Source organism: Camellia sinensis, chromosome 9 (genome assembly GCF_055761805.1).
Source record: "Camellia sinensis isolate YWXY chromosome 9, ASM5576180v1, whole genome shotgun sequence".
In the NCBI taxonomy this organism is placed as follows: domain Eukaryota; kingdom Viridiplantae; phylum Streptophyta; class Magnoliopsida; order Ericales; family Theaceae; genus Camellia; species Camellia sinensis.
Genome location: NC_138969.1, coordinates 162,998,073 through 163,010,243, shown reverse-complemented (window position 1 = coordinate 163,010,243; position 12,171 = coordinate 162,998,073). Strand labels below are relative to the sequence as shown.

General features: G+C 36.0%; 1 protein-coding gene across 8 annotated transcripts; it reads left to right on the top strand.

Annotated features, from left to right (window-relative positions):
• Positions 1 to 507: 507 nt before the first annotated feature.
• Positions 508 to 11,940, top strand: LOC114279058 (equilibrative nucleotide transporter 3). 8 transcript variants are annotated; one of them, XM_082887900.1, is made up of 10 exons: positions 508 to 635; positions 1,555 to 1,606; positions 1,707 to 1,811; positions 2,603 to 2,758; positions 2,869 to 3,012; positions 3,126 to 3,231; positions 3,889 to 4,064; positions 4,648 to 4,808; positions 10,698 to 10,956; positions 11,534 to 11,940. In XM_082887900.1, the coding sequence occupies exons 2-10, from the start codon at positions 1,565 to 1,567 to the stop codon at positions 11,645 to 11,647; spliced, it is 1,263 nt and encodes a 420-aa protein (XP_082744026.1). In that variant the 5' UTR covers positions 508 to 635; positions 1,555 to 1,564; the 3' UTR covers positions 11,648 to 11,940. The 8 variants fall into 8 exon arrangements, with proteins under 8 accessions (XP_082744026.1, XP_028077022.2, XP_082744028.1 ...); XM_028221221.2 differs by having other exon boundaries at positions 4,630 to 4,808; XM_082887902.1 differs by lacking the exon at positions 508 to 635 and adding an exon at positions 725 to 1,032.
• The last annotated feature ends 231 nt before the right edge of the window (positions 11,941 to 12,171 follow it).

The following is a 12,171-nucleotide window of genomic DNA, read 5'->3' as shown; positions in this document are numbered from 1 at the left end:
AAATTATAAATTTAATATCAAAATTGAAATAATTAAAATTATAAAAACTAAAATACCATAAAGACCAAAATATAAAGACTATTGAGCATAATTTATCCAATGTGAAACAAACATGTTTCACCCACAATATCTTTTATTATATTATTAATTTATAAAATAATGAAAATAATGTCACATGTTTGAGTTATTATGCTCACCCATTTTTCCTTGGATTATAAGCGAATAATATTAGGTATCATAAAAAAAATATCATGAAAATGATTATGAAAGATTTTTTACCATTAAATTATACATATAAAAAAAATTATATACTAATCAAGAAATAAAAAATTTTCATAAAATATTTGATGATATTTTTTTTTATAAAAATAGTATTATTCATTATAAGGCTGTCTTGGCAACATCACTTTCCACCTCAAAAGTCATTCATTGCCAATAAACTACTCCATTCACACGGAGGTTCTTTTTCGGAAACCCTTTTAAAATCTTTTATGTTTTTCCTTCCATGATTGAAACAGATCCTATTTGTATTCATTTGGCAAAGAATCTTCTTCTAAAACTTTGGGAGTCAACAGTTCCACACGCACCCACCCTTGCGAAAAGAAAGCCCATCTCTGCTGACTTCTCTTAATAAGGTCTCTGTTCTTTATTGCTCAATTCCATCACATGAACATCATATATATGAATATTTGTATATAAATATGTATGTATGAATGCATTTCTTGTTACCCACTTGCTAGCCGCTTCATTTTTGCAATATTTTCAGCCATTGATGGATCTAAGGGGCTGGGGCCGCACCTCTAAAAATTTGAAAAATATTATATATTATATTAGAAATTTTAAAATAATTTAAAATTATAAGAGTTTGCACGCCAAATTTTTTTTAAATCATTTCAAAATTATACAGAGTAGCTCCTAATATTTTAAACTATAGAATAGCTCCCAAAGTCATAATTCTAGAACCGTCCCTGACCTTTCCTGTCATTCTTTAAGATTTTTATCAGTTTGTGATTCTTGGTATCATTCTACTTGGTAACTACTAGAAATTGTCTTATTTTTATTTTATTTATTTTTTTATAAAGTCTATGTTCTTTATTGATCATTTCATGACATAAGCATTATGTATGTATGTATGTATGAGTCTATTTCTTGTTACCCTCTTGCTATCTGTATCATTTTTGTAATCTTTTTCAAACCATAGATTCAGGTATTTGTTTTTATTCCTTGAGATGCTCAAATTTTCATAAATGGGCTATCTATCTTTTTCTGAAAATTTTAAAAATTTATATCAGTTTGTTGCGTTGCTTTTCAAGCAACATTTTTACTTGGTAGAAATTGCTCCTTTTTTGGCATAAATTAGCTTTTCGTGAGTTGGGAATATCGTCTAACATTCATTTGTGTATTAGCTTCAATTTTTAATGTAACGACTGCCAGATGTTTGGGTTTATGTTTCTTTCTTCTTATCAATAGTTTTTCAAGTAAATAACATTTCAAAGCATATGTTACCATAAAGTCAATTGCCTCTCAGTATTAAGATTATTTTTGTTGTTTTAGAAAAGAAGCCATGACTATTGCTGAAACAAGTGGATCTCCAACTAGGCTTCAGGTTTGTGGATCAAACTTTGTTAATTTCATTGATTTCTGTGGCGAAGAGTTACATTTTATTATAAGAACATTAATTTTTGTTCTTATTTATGATATTTCAGGGGAAGTATGGTGCAATGGTAGTATGTTGGATTCTGGGACTTGGGTCCCTTGTCTCTTGGAACAGCATGTTGACAATAGGAGATTACTACTATAACCTGTTCCCGGTAAGTAGCCCCTTGTTAATTTCCAATTTTCTATCCTTTTTTGGTGGCTAAACTGTCATTTTTATGACTGCTAATTGCAAAGTCACTTTAAGTAATCTGATCTTTTCGTTTCTTCAAATTCTCTCTTGTGATCCTATGTTAACTTACTAACCAAGCAGATTAGGAGCAAGGTTTTTAAAGATTTTCTAAATTGACTATGTTGAAGATTAAATTTCTCATCTCCCTTTTTAGAAGAAAATGCTACTAGTAATAATTGTGGGTTCATGAAGTTTGGATTCCTCCAGCTGTATATTCCCATACAAAATGCTAGAGACCCTAAATATTTTACCAAATGTTCTACCAAATATCTCACATAGGTGTGGGACCCATATGATGTGGGTCCCATGTGGGTCTCACAGATATTTGGTAGAATATTTGGTAAAATATTTGGGATCCCTAGCATTACTCTATTCGCATATATAGGTATTGGGAAACACTCATGACTGCCAAAGTGGTCGTCATTAGTCTTGATTTATGTGTCAAAATTATTTGTGAATATGTAAAAAGTTTATTAAAATTCTAAAATTTTGGTATTTTCTTTATCTCAATGACAGTGTAATTAGCATGATATCATCATAGATACTGCCATCAATAGCTTAATCATGTGAACTCAATTCATAAATTCCTTATGTTGTTCCACATTTCTTCATCCTATCAAAATTTGAATGTTTACAAATTACTTCTTACAAAAGAACCATTTTGTCTGGATTCCAATAGCCACTCACTTTGATGTCGTTTTTTCGCTTTTGAAGAAATATCACCCTTCAAGGGTACTAACCCTTGTCTATCAACCATTTGCACTTGGAACAATGGCAATACTTGCTTATAATGAGTCAAAGATTGACACAAGGCAGCGCAACTTGACTGGATACATCCTTTTCTTCATTAGTACTTTTGCTCTATTAGTTGTAAGTATTGCAATGACTCCATTTTGTGTGTTTCACAGTTCAGTTTCCTTAATTATTAAATCATCCACCACAATAACCAATGTGGATGTACTTTGGCGTCATTTTGACAGTTGGATTTAGCAACATCAGGGAAGGGAGGAATCGGAAATTTTATTGGTATATGCATCATTGTTGCTGCTTTCGGAGTTGCAGATGCCCATGTTCAAGGTGGAATGGTTGGAGACCTATCCTTCATGTGCCCTGAGTTCATCCAAGTAAGCCCTTTTAGTTAAAAGAGTACTATTTCTTTGACTAGTTTTGCTTTCATTTCTACCTATTTGAATGAATATGATTGGTTCATGAATATTCTTGTAATGAATTTTTGCAGTCTTTCCTAGCTGGTTTGGCAGCCTCAGGGGCTCTCACCTCTGCTTTGAGGCTCATCACAAAAGCAGCCTTTGAAAAATTGAATAATGGCCTTCGCAAGGGAACCAGTATGTAATACTCTTACTGATAAACATACTTTCTGGGATTTTTTTTTTTTTTTTGGGAATACTTTTTGGAATTGAAAACAATGTTATATGTTGTTTTATCTAAAGTTACTGTTTTTACTAACTTGCTAATTAACAAACAAACACAGTGGGATAGTCTATCATTTATTTTACTACAATTGAAAATTCTATAATGGCAAATAGTTCAAATTAAGGAGAAAAATGTGAGTAGTTAAGCTTACTTATTATTTTTGTCTTTAGTGAAATCTTTTCAAATTTGAGTCAAATTTTTTAGTTTTTATGTCCATCTAGACAATGCAAAAAGTCCACTAAAAATGAAAATAAGTCAAATTTTGTCCAAAAAACCTAAAAAAGTTGGCTTATTTTTATTGGAAAATCCAATTTTCTTTTGTAATTTTTAGGATCCACTAGTCTAAAAGAACCTACAGAGCAAAAAACCTTGAATCAGTTCAAATGACTTCTGTGGAGACAAGTGTAAGTCAAAATGTAAGCTGCCGCCAAAACAAATGAACAGAATCTCATTGTTGTGCATTCCTTTTCCAAAAAATGAACTTTCATCTAACTAAGATCTATGAAGCAACATTCAGATAATATTTAGTTTTGTCATTAATTAATTGTTGTATTGATGTCTTTTTGCAGTGTTGTTTCTAGCAATCTCGACATTCTTTGAGTTTCTATGTATTCTTTTATATGCATTCATCTTCCCAAAACTACCAATTGTGAAGTACTACCGCTCGAAGGCGGCCTCAGAAGGATCAAAAACTGTTTCAGCAGATCTTGCTGCTGGTGGCATCTACATGGAAGCGACCCAAGGAGTATGCCAACTTCCTTTGCATTCATATAGCATATATTACTTAAATGAAGTTTCAGATGACTTTAAAAGATTTAATTTTACCAAAATCGAGCGATTTTAAAACAAATTTCTCAATCCCCAGAAATTGTTTTGAACTTGTTACTCAAACCTTGTGAAGTCCTGTTTCGAAAACTAAACTTGGAAACACAACTTAAATTAAATATTGGTAAACTACATAATTGATCCCTCTAATTTGAGAAAAATTACACAATTAATTCGCTTAGCAATTCCCACCCAATAAAGAAAAATAAATAAATTATACCGGTGGAACCCCTAAAGTTTATTTTAAATTCTACTTTGGTTCCTCTGTTTTTGCAGGTGTTGTTTTTCTGTCCAAAATGCTAACGGCAATGGATGGAAAGATCCTATTGAAACACAATTGAAATACTGACTTGAAAACAAGTGGGTTTCATCAAAAATAAATTCTGAACAATCTATATCCGATAAATAAGTTTTGAAAGAACTCAACTTTAGTTATAAAAAGACAAAAACAAAAACAAAAACAAAAACTAACTCATTCAAAATAGCTTTTGGTATCTTTGCAGGCTGAAGATGATGACGAACAACAGAGGTTAAGCAACAAGCAATTGTTCAATCAGAACATAGATTATGCATTGGACTTGTATTTGATATATGTCCTGACATTATCAATTTTTCCTGGGTTCTTATATGAAAACACTGGATCACACCACAAGTTAGGCTCATGGTGAGTGCTAATTCATGACATATCAACCAGTTTTTGCAATTATTTAAGGTACAATTCTTTCATGATTTTTAATGATATCACATTCTATTATACAAGCATTCAACATGGGTATGTTTAGCTTCATAACATTCTAAAAGTGTCTGTTCATCTCATGTTTGATATGTCCTTTTCAGAATTCAAAGAAAAATGTTTTTTTTTTTTTTGGTTAAATACTATTTATGCAATAATCTTTTGTGAGATTTCCTCACTAATTCATTTTCCACATTTGACTTTGTTAAGTTTTTATTCTTGGCAATCCCGTTTGACAAAACTCTTTTCAGTTGTATTTGTTTTCGCACTTTTATTTCAGTAAGGCTATAAGTTTTTAGATGCGAATCTAACCCGAATTGTGCCTTGCAGAGAAGTTTGTGATATTAATACTTTCAAGATTGCCACTTCGTTGATTATGACGAGGATCGAGCTGTCCGGTCAGCTCGCGGGGGTCTAGTGGGCAGCGTCCCTTGGCGGGTCCGGGCAGCGCCCCCGAAGCAAAATGCAAAAATGCATTCAAAGTTGCCTGTCCGCTCGAGCAGACATTTCCCTGCTCGAGCGGAGAATGCTGAGTTCCAGAAGTTCATTCGCCTGCAAAAATACTGGATGTTGTTTTTTTCCGCTCGGGCGGAAATTTCAGCGCTCGAGCGTAGGTCCGCTCGAGCGGCCAATTTGACGCTCAAGTGGAGATCGCGGGACAGTTTTCTATAAAACGTGTTTCAGTCCAAATCTAGGATTACGCCTCCAGATCTTCTTCTTAGGTTCTAGGGTTTATATTTGTGGCTATTTTGCTAGTTTTCTTTGATGCTTAATTGAGTATTCAACTCATGGGTTAAGAAAAATACATCAAAGGTTTGTTTGTTCATTCTATACAAAAGAGAGAGTTGTTCTTCGGTAGATTCTGAAGAATTCGAGCCTGAAGCTTTGGTGGATTCTGGAGTGGCTCATCGTCAAGACAATTCCGAGGTGAAAACGGGGTTGGAAGAGGCACATAGGGGTTGGTTCAATTCGGGCGTGAATTCGCTAGGTAATTGAGAGTATACCTGTGTAATTCTTTTATATCTTCTTAGTAGATTGTTTTGTAGCTGTTGCCCGTAGTTTTTTTTATCACAATTGGAGGTGCTCCAATTGTGATTTTTCCACGTTAAAATCGTTGTGTTGATTTCTCTTGATTGGGATTGTTATATACTGTTTAAAATTGATACATAATCACAAATCAATATCTAGGGGATTTCTAGATTTTTAAATTGGTATCAGAGCAAAAACAGAGTGCTTCCATATCTTATGATACAAGAACTTAAGGAAAGGGAGAACAAAAAATTCAACATAAGGATGGACTTCTCAAACTTTCTAGATTTGGTAAAGTAAAAGAAAAGAAGGTACACCCTGTACACCCTGTTTTTATTTGTCATCATTGTGGTATGCATGGTCATATTCGGCCTTATTGTTATAAGTTGCATGGGAGAGTGTATTTGCCTAGACCTAAAAATAGGAAGTTGGAAACCAAGTCAAGACGAGTTCCCATTGCAGGGGAAATGAACTACAACGTCAAGACACCACCCAAGAACCGCAATTCTTGCAACTTTGTTTATACTAAAGCGGTTTGGGTAAGAAAACTTGACTTGTGTTAATTTGTTTATTCTTTTTAGTTTTTGGATTTCTGTGTGTTTTTTTCTTTTTGAGTCATTTAATGTGTGCATGTGTTGTTTTCTGTCTTGCTTTATTGTTGAAAGAAAAAAAAAATCCAAAAAGATTTTCTTAGTATGGTTTTGCAAACGTGGTGCATATTGGAATTGATGAGAATCACCATTACATGTTAATATGTGTGTGCTTTCTGTGGTCATTACTCATTTTGGAGTGTGTGTTCTTTGATCAGTATGTCTCATTCTGTACACACTCTTGGATTAGCTAATATTGGAGTCTTCTGCCTTAGTGATCTTTTTTCTCTTTGGACTTCTGGTATTGTATCTTTTGCTTTTCTAGAGGAATTGACCTATACTAGCGCATCATGGGTGATGTTGAGTCTCTTAACCACCTTTCATTTTTTTGCAACTCCACGGCTTTCCCCTCTGTTCTTTGTAGTCCAGGCATGAGGAAAAGGCTACCTCAGAGTCACCAACCAGGCCATCCTTATCATATCCATGCTTCTCTGGTTCAGTTTCCATACTCTTAAGCGTGTTAGCCGCCAATGAGTGTGAAAAAGAAAGAAAAATGTGAAAAAGAAAGAAAAGAAAAAAATGTGTGAAAAAGAAAAAAAAGGGATTCATTGCTTGAGGGGGAGCCTCCGCTTTTACTCACCAAATATCCTTTGATTCCTAGTAGTTTGATTTTCCTTAATTGTGCATAGATTCTCTTGTCAGATATCCAGCTTTCATATCGCTACTAGGATTTGAATCTAGTTTTGTCAAACTCCAAGAGTCACACACACACTTTTTCTCATGGGATCTATGCTTTTTACATAACGCATCACTTTCTTTTATGAGGAATCTTCTAGAGGCTGTGCATATTGTGTTTTCAAGTAATTGTGCTTCTTGGATAGTCTTGTGTGTTTTAAGGTACTAATATGAAATTCCTTGCTTGCTTTACCATATTATTTTTGTCGTTTTCTTCCTGTTCACTGTTTTCATTGTTTGTGGTTGTTTTTTGTGAGGGGGAGTTTGGTTTATCATTGGAAGAACTTGTTAACATGAACTCTTTGAATTGTGTTGGTAAGGGAGATTGGTCTTAGTTGTGTTGCATGTTGCTCTGCACTGCTTCTTTCTTGTTCCCTTCTTGCATGCTAGTTGTTTAAAGCTTCCTTTGTTAATTCGTGACAAAAAAAGGGAGTTATGTTGTCGGGTGCATGTGTCTTAGGTTTTCATGTTTTTCATCTCATGCTTCAAGATAATTTAGTCATATGTTTATTGCTTTTTCCTATACTTTTGTGGCACTAATAGTTGTTTTGGAGATTGTGGCACTAATAGCTGTTTTGCAGATCATGACATTGAGAGAGAAGTTTGCGTTTGTTGGCTGTAATGGGTTGGGGTGATTAATATTTTATGTGTTATGTGTGTTTTGTTACGGCATTGCCAAAGGGGGAGATTGCTAGGATTTTATTCTTGGCAATCCCGTTTGACAAAACTCCTTTCAGTTGTATCTGTTTTCGCACTTTTATTTCAGTAAGGCTATGAGTTTTTAGATGCGAATCCAACCCGAATTGTGCCTTGTAGAGAAGTTTGTGATGTTAATACTTTCAAGATTGCCACTTCGCTAATTATGACGGGGATCGAGCTGCCCGGTTAGCTCACGGGAGTCGAGGGGACAGCGCTCCTTGGCGGGTCCGGGGCAGCGCCACGGTGGGGTCGAGGGGCAGCTCCCCCGAAGCAAAATGCAAAAATGCATTCAAAGTTGTTTGTCCGCTCGAGCGGACATTCCCCCGCTCGAGCGGAGAATGCTGAGTTCCATAAGTTCATTCGCCTGCAAAAATATTGGATGTTGTTTTTTTCCGCTCGAGCGGAAATTTCCGCGCTCGAGCATAGGTTCGCTCGAGCGAGCGGCCAATTTGACACTCAAGCGGAGATCGCGGGACAGTTTTCTATAAATACGTGTTTCAGTCCAAATCTAGGATTACGCCTCCAGATCTTCTTCTTGGGTTCTAGGGTTTATATCTGGGGCTATTTTGCTAGTTTTCTTTAATGTTTAATTGAGTATTCAACTCATGGGTTAAGAAGAATACATCAAAGGTTTGTTTGTTCATTCTATACAAAAGAGAGAGTTGTTCTTCGGTAGATTCTAAAGAATTCGAGCCTGAAGCTTTGGTGGATTCTAGAGTGGCTCATCGTCAAGACAATTCCAAGGTGAAGATGGGGTTGGAAGAGGCACATAGGGGTTGGTTCAATTCGGGCGTGGATTCGTTAGGTAATTGAGAGTATACCTGTGTAATTTCTTTATATCTTTTTAGTAGATTGTTTTTGTGGCTGTTGCCCATGGTTTTTTTATCACAATTGGAGGTGCTCCAATTGTGGTTTTTCCACGTTAAAATCGTTGTGTTGATTTGTCTTGATTGGGATTGTTATATAGTGCTTAAAATTGATACATAATCACAAATCAATATCTAGGGGATTTCTAGATTTTTCAGACTTCATGTTCTTAATGATCCTACCCTGTTTAGTAAAGTTTAAGCATATTTCGGTTTATATTTACAAAAGTTTGGGAAACTTCAAATAGAACTGTCTGTTTTTATTTCAAAATATATGTACACAGCTACCAAAATTTATCTCCCTCCCCATCCTCTCCTCCAACATTCTATCACCACGTCCTGCTACCGTCCCCTCTGACCCACTATTGCTAACAACCACCTTCGACCACCACTCTAGTGGTCAGAAACGCCCTCCAGACTTCCAGCCACCATCCTTGGTGACCCCTTTGACCACCGCCACTAGCACCTTCGGCCACCACCCAAGCCGTCAAAAGCCACCTCCTCCCACCTCCTCTCATTTGTTTTCAAAACAAGTTTTTGAAAACATATGTGTATCAAAAACATTTTTTGTTTTTGTTCACTAAAAACAAACATAGACATTTTTACTATTTTTTGTCAACAAAAAATAGTAAACTGTAAACTTCACCAAATATCAAGGTGCCGTTTGGTAACACTTACGTTTTTAGTTTTCTGTTTATATTTACAAAAATTTTAAAAACTCAAATAAAAACTTGTTTGGTAAAATTTTTGATTTATAAATTAGTGGTCTCAGTATATAAATTTAGCCAAAAAATGAAAACACAAAAAATATGTTTCCGTTTTGAGTTTTGTGTTTTTTTTTTTTTTACCACCAAATACTAGCTACCACCCGCCACCATTTTCCACCACCACCACCCACCCCCCACCATCACCTACCACCACCACTCACCACCTACCTGCCACCAACACCCGCCACCAAATGCCACCCACTTGCCACCACCACCCACTACCACTACCATCACCACCACAATCACCCATCACCCACCCGCCACCCACTTGCCACCACCACCATCACCACCATCACCCACCACCCACCACCACTACCCACTCGCTACCACCTACCATCCGCTACCGTCACCACCCAACTATCACCACCACCACCCGTCACCACCCACCACCACCTACCACCCGTTGCCACCACCACCACCACCACCACCACCTACTCGCTACCACCCACCACCCGCCACCATCACCCACCCACCCACTATCACCACCCACCATCACCGCCCACCTGCCACCACTCACCGCCACCCGTCATCCGCCATCCACCTGTCACTACCGCCACCACCGCCACCACTCACTCGCTACCACCCGCCACCGTCACCTACCCACCACCACGACCCGCTACCTACCCGCCACCACCTACCATCCGCCACCCACCTGCCACCACCACCCACCGCCCGCCACCACCACCACTACCACCACCACCGCCACCGCCACCCACTCGGTACCACCCACCACCCGCCACCGTCACCCACCCACCACCCACTGTCACCATTTTTCACCACTGTTTTCCGCCACCACTTGTCATTTCTCATTCTTTTTTATATTTTTAAATTTTTTTAAACATTTTGTCAATTACCAAACGCGTTTGTAGTTTATGTTTTTCCAAAAGAAAACAAAAAATAAACAACAACCAGTTTATAAAAATTTTGTAAATATAAACTAAAAACGTAAACGTTACCATACACACCACAAATGTTTCCAGTATTTCGTTATCAACATAACGAATATATATATATATATATATAATTGGCACAATTTAGTGATCAACATAGCTTCAGTAATAACCCTTTAACATAGATACTTGCACTAATCTAAATAATCATAAATCAATTAACAATGCACTGTAAACTTTTCAGGTACGCACTTGTGCTGATAGCAATGTACAACTTGTTCGATCTGATATCAAGATACATTCCCCTAGGGGAATGCCTCAAGATAAAATCTCGAAAGGGCCTTATGATTGCTACACTGTCTCGTTTCTTGCTCATCCCTGCATTCTACTTCACTGCAAAGTATGGTGGTCAAGGATGGATGATAATGCTCACATCTTTCTTGGGACTAACAAATGGTTATCTCACTGTTTGTGTCCTCACAGAAGCTCCAAAAGGTTACAAGGTAACTTTATAACATCAGCCTTCAATGTTTGAGGATTACTTTACAAGTTAAATTATAAGCCATACATGAGGCACATGTTGTCAGGGTGGTGCTGGTGGGCCCACATAATACAAACCAATAACTCTCGAACATCGTTCCCTTGGAAGTTGTCTCTTTAAGAGCGGAAAAATAAAATAAAATGAAATAACGCTAAAAAACATTCATATTATTTGTATGATTTTTTGATTTTTGTAATGGCTTCTTAGCTTAGACATGTTTGATAACCTTCTTAGCTTTTTTTGTTTTAATATAAAATCACTAATTTGCCCTTCATAGTACTACATTATGTTTCTGTGTTTCTTGACTTCTGACAGATAGTTTTTTTTTTTTTATTTTATGATTTATTTTTATTAGAAAAAATAGGTATGTTGAAGGACAATAATATCACTTTTATAACTTATTAGACTAAAAAAGCTAATAAGTTGCTTGTTAACTCGTGCCAAAATAAGTCTGAGTCATGTTCAGCTGGAGATCATTTTTCATATTGAATTCAAATATTTTGCCTAAAAATTTATCATTGAGATCTTGGTCTTTGCAGGGACCTGAACAGAATGCGTTGGGTAATTTGCTAGTGTTATTTCTTCTAGCTGGCATATTTTCAGGAGTTGCTCTTGATTGGTTGTGGCTTATTGGTAGTAAACAACAATTTTAAAAGATCAAGGCGGCGAACTGCCTCTTGATCTTGATGAAGAAAGACAGTTCATCATACTTGATCATTACTGAGATTGTTTAAATTGGATATGAAAGAGGACCATGAATCGTCGAAGAGTGATCATCATCATTTTATTGTCAAGCAAATCCATTCCTTCACAGTGAATATTATATTGGTGCTTTAGAATTTCACAGTTTGATGTTTGTTTTTCACTTCTTTGTAATGTATTGAAAGGATAGTTTTTATAGGGTCATGGTGAAAAATAAAGATCAAGAATTTGAAGTGGTGGTTTATATGTGTGTATGTATCAATCTATTTATATGAGTAAGCAGCACAATAGAAGAATCATTATCGGATTAAACTCAAGGTCTCCACCTTTTTTATGTTTGATTTGAGTAGAGATTTGTGGAAAGAAAAGAGAAGAGAAGAAAAGAAAAAAGAAAAAAGAAAAAAAAAAACAGAAAAGCAAAAAGAAAGGAAAAGTGATAAAAAAAAAAAAAAAAAAACAATTTACATCTATCTTT

Excerpts from the sequence above, each read along its gene's own strand:
- LOC114279058 (XM_028221221.2), top strand. The coding sequence starts at position 1,565 with ATGACTATTGCTGAAACAAGTGGATCTCCAACTAGGCTTCAG. Across the intron at positions 2,759-2,868 it reads GTACTTTTGCTCTATTAGTT|TTGGATTTAGCAACATCAGG; the intron begins GTAAGTATTGCA and ends TCATTTTGACAG. Across the intron at positions 3,013-3,125 it reads TGTGCCCTGAGTTCATCCAA|TCTTTCCTAGCTGGTTTGGC; the intron begins GTAAGCCCTTTT and ends GAATTTTTGCAG.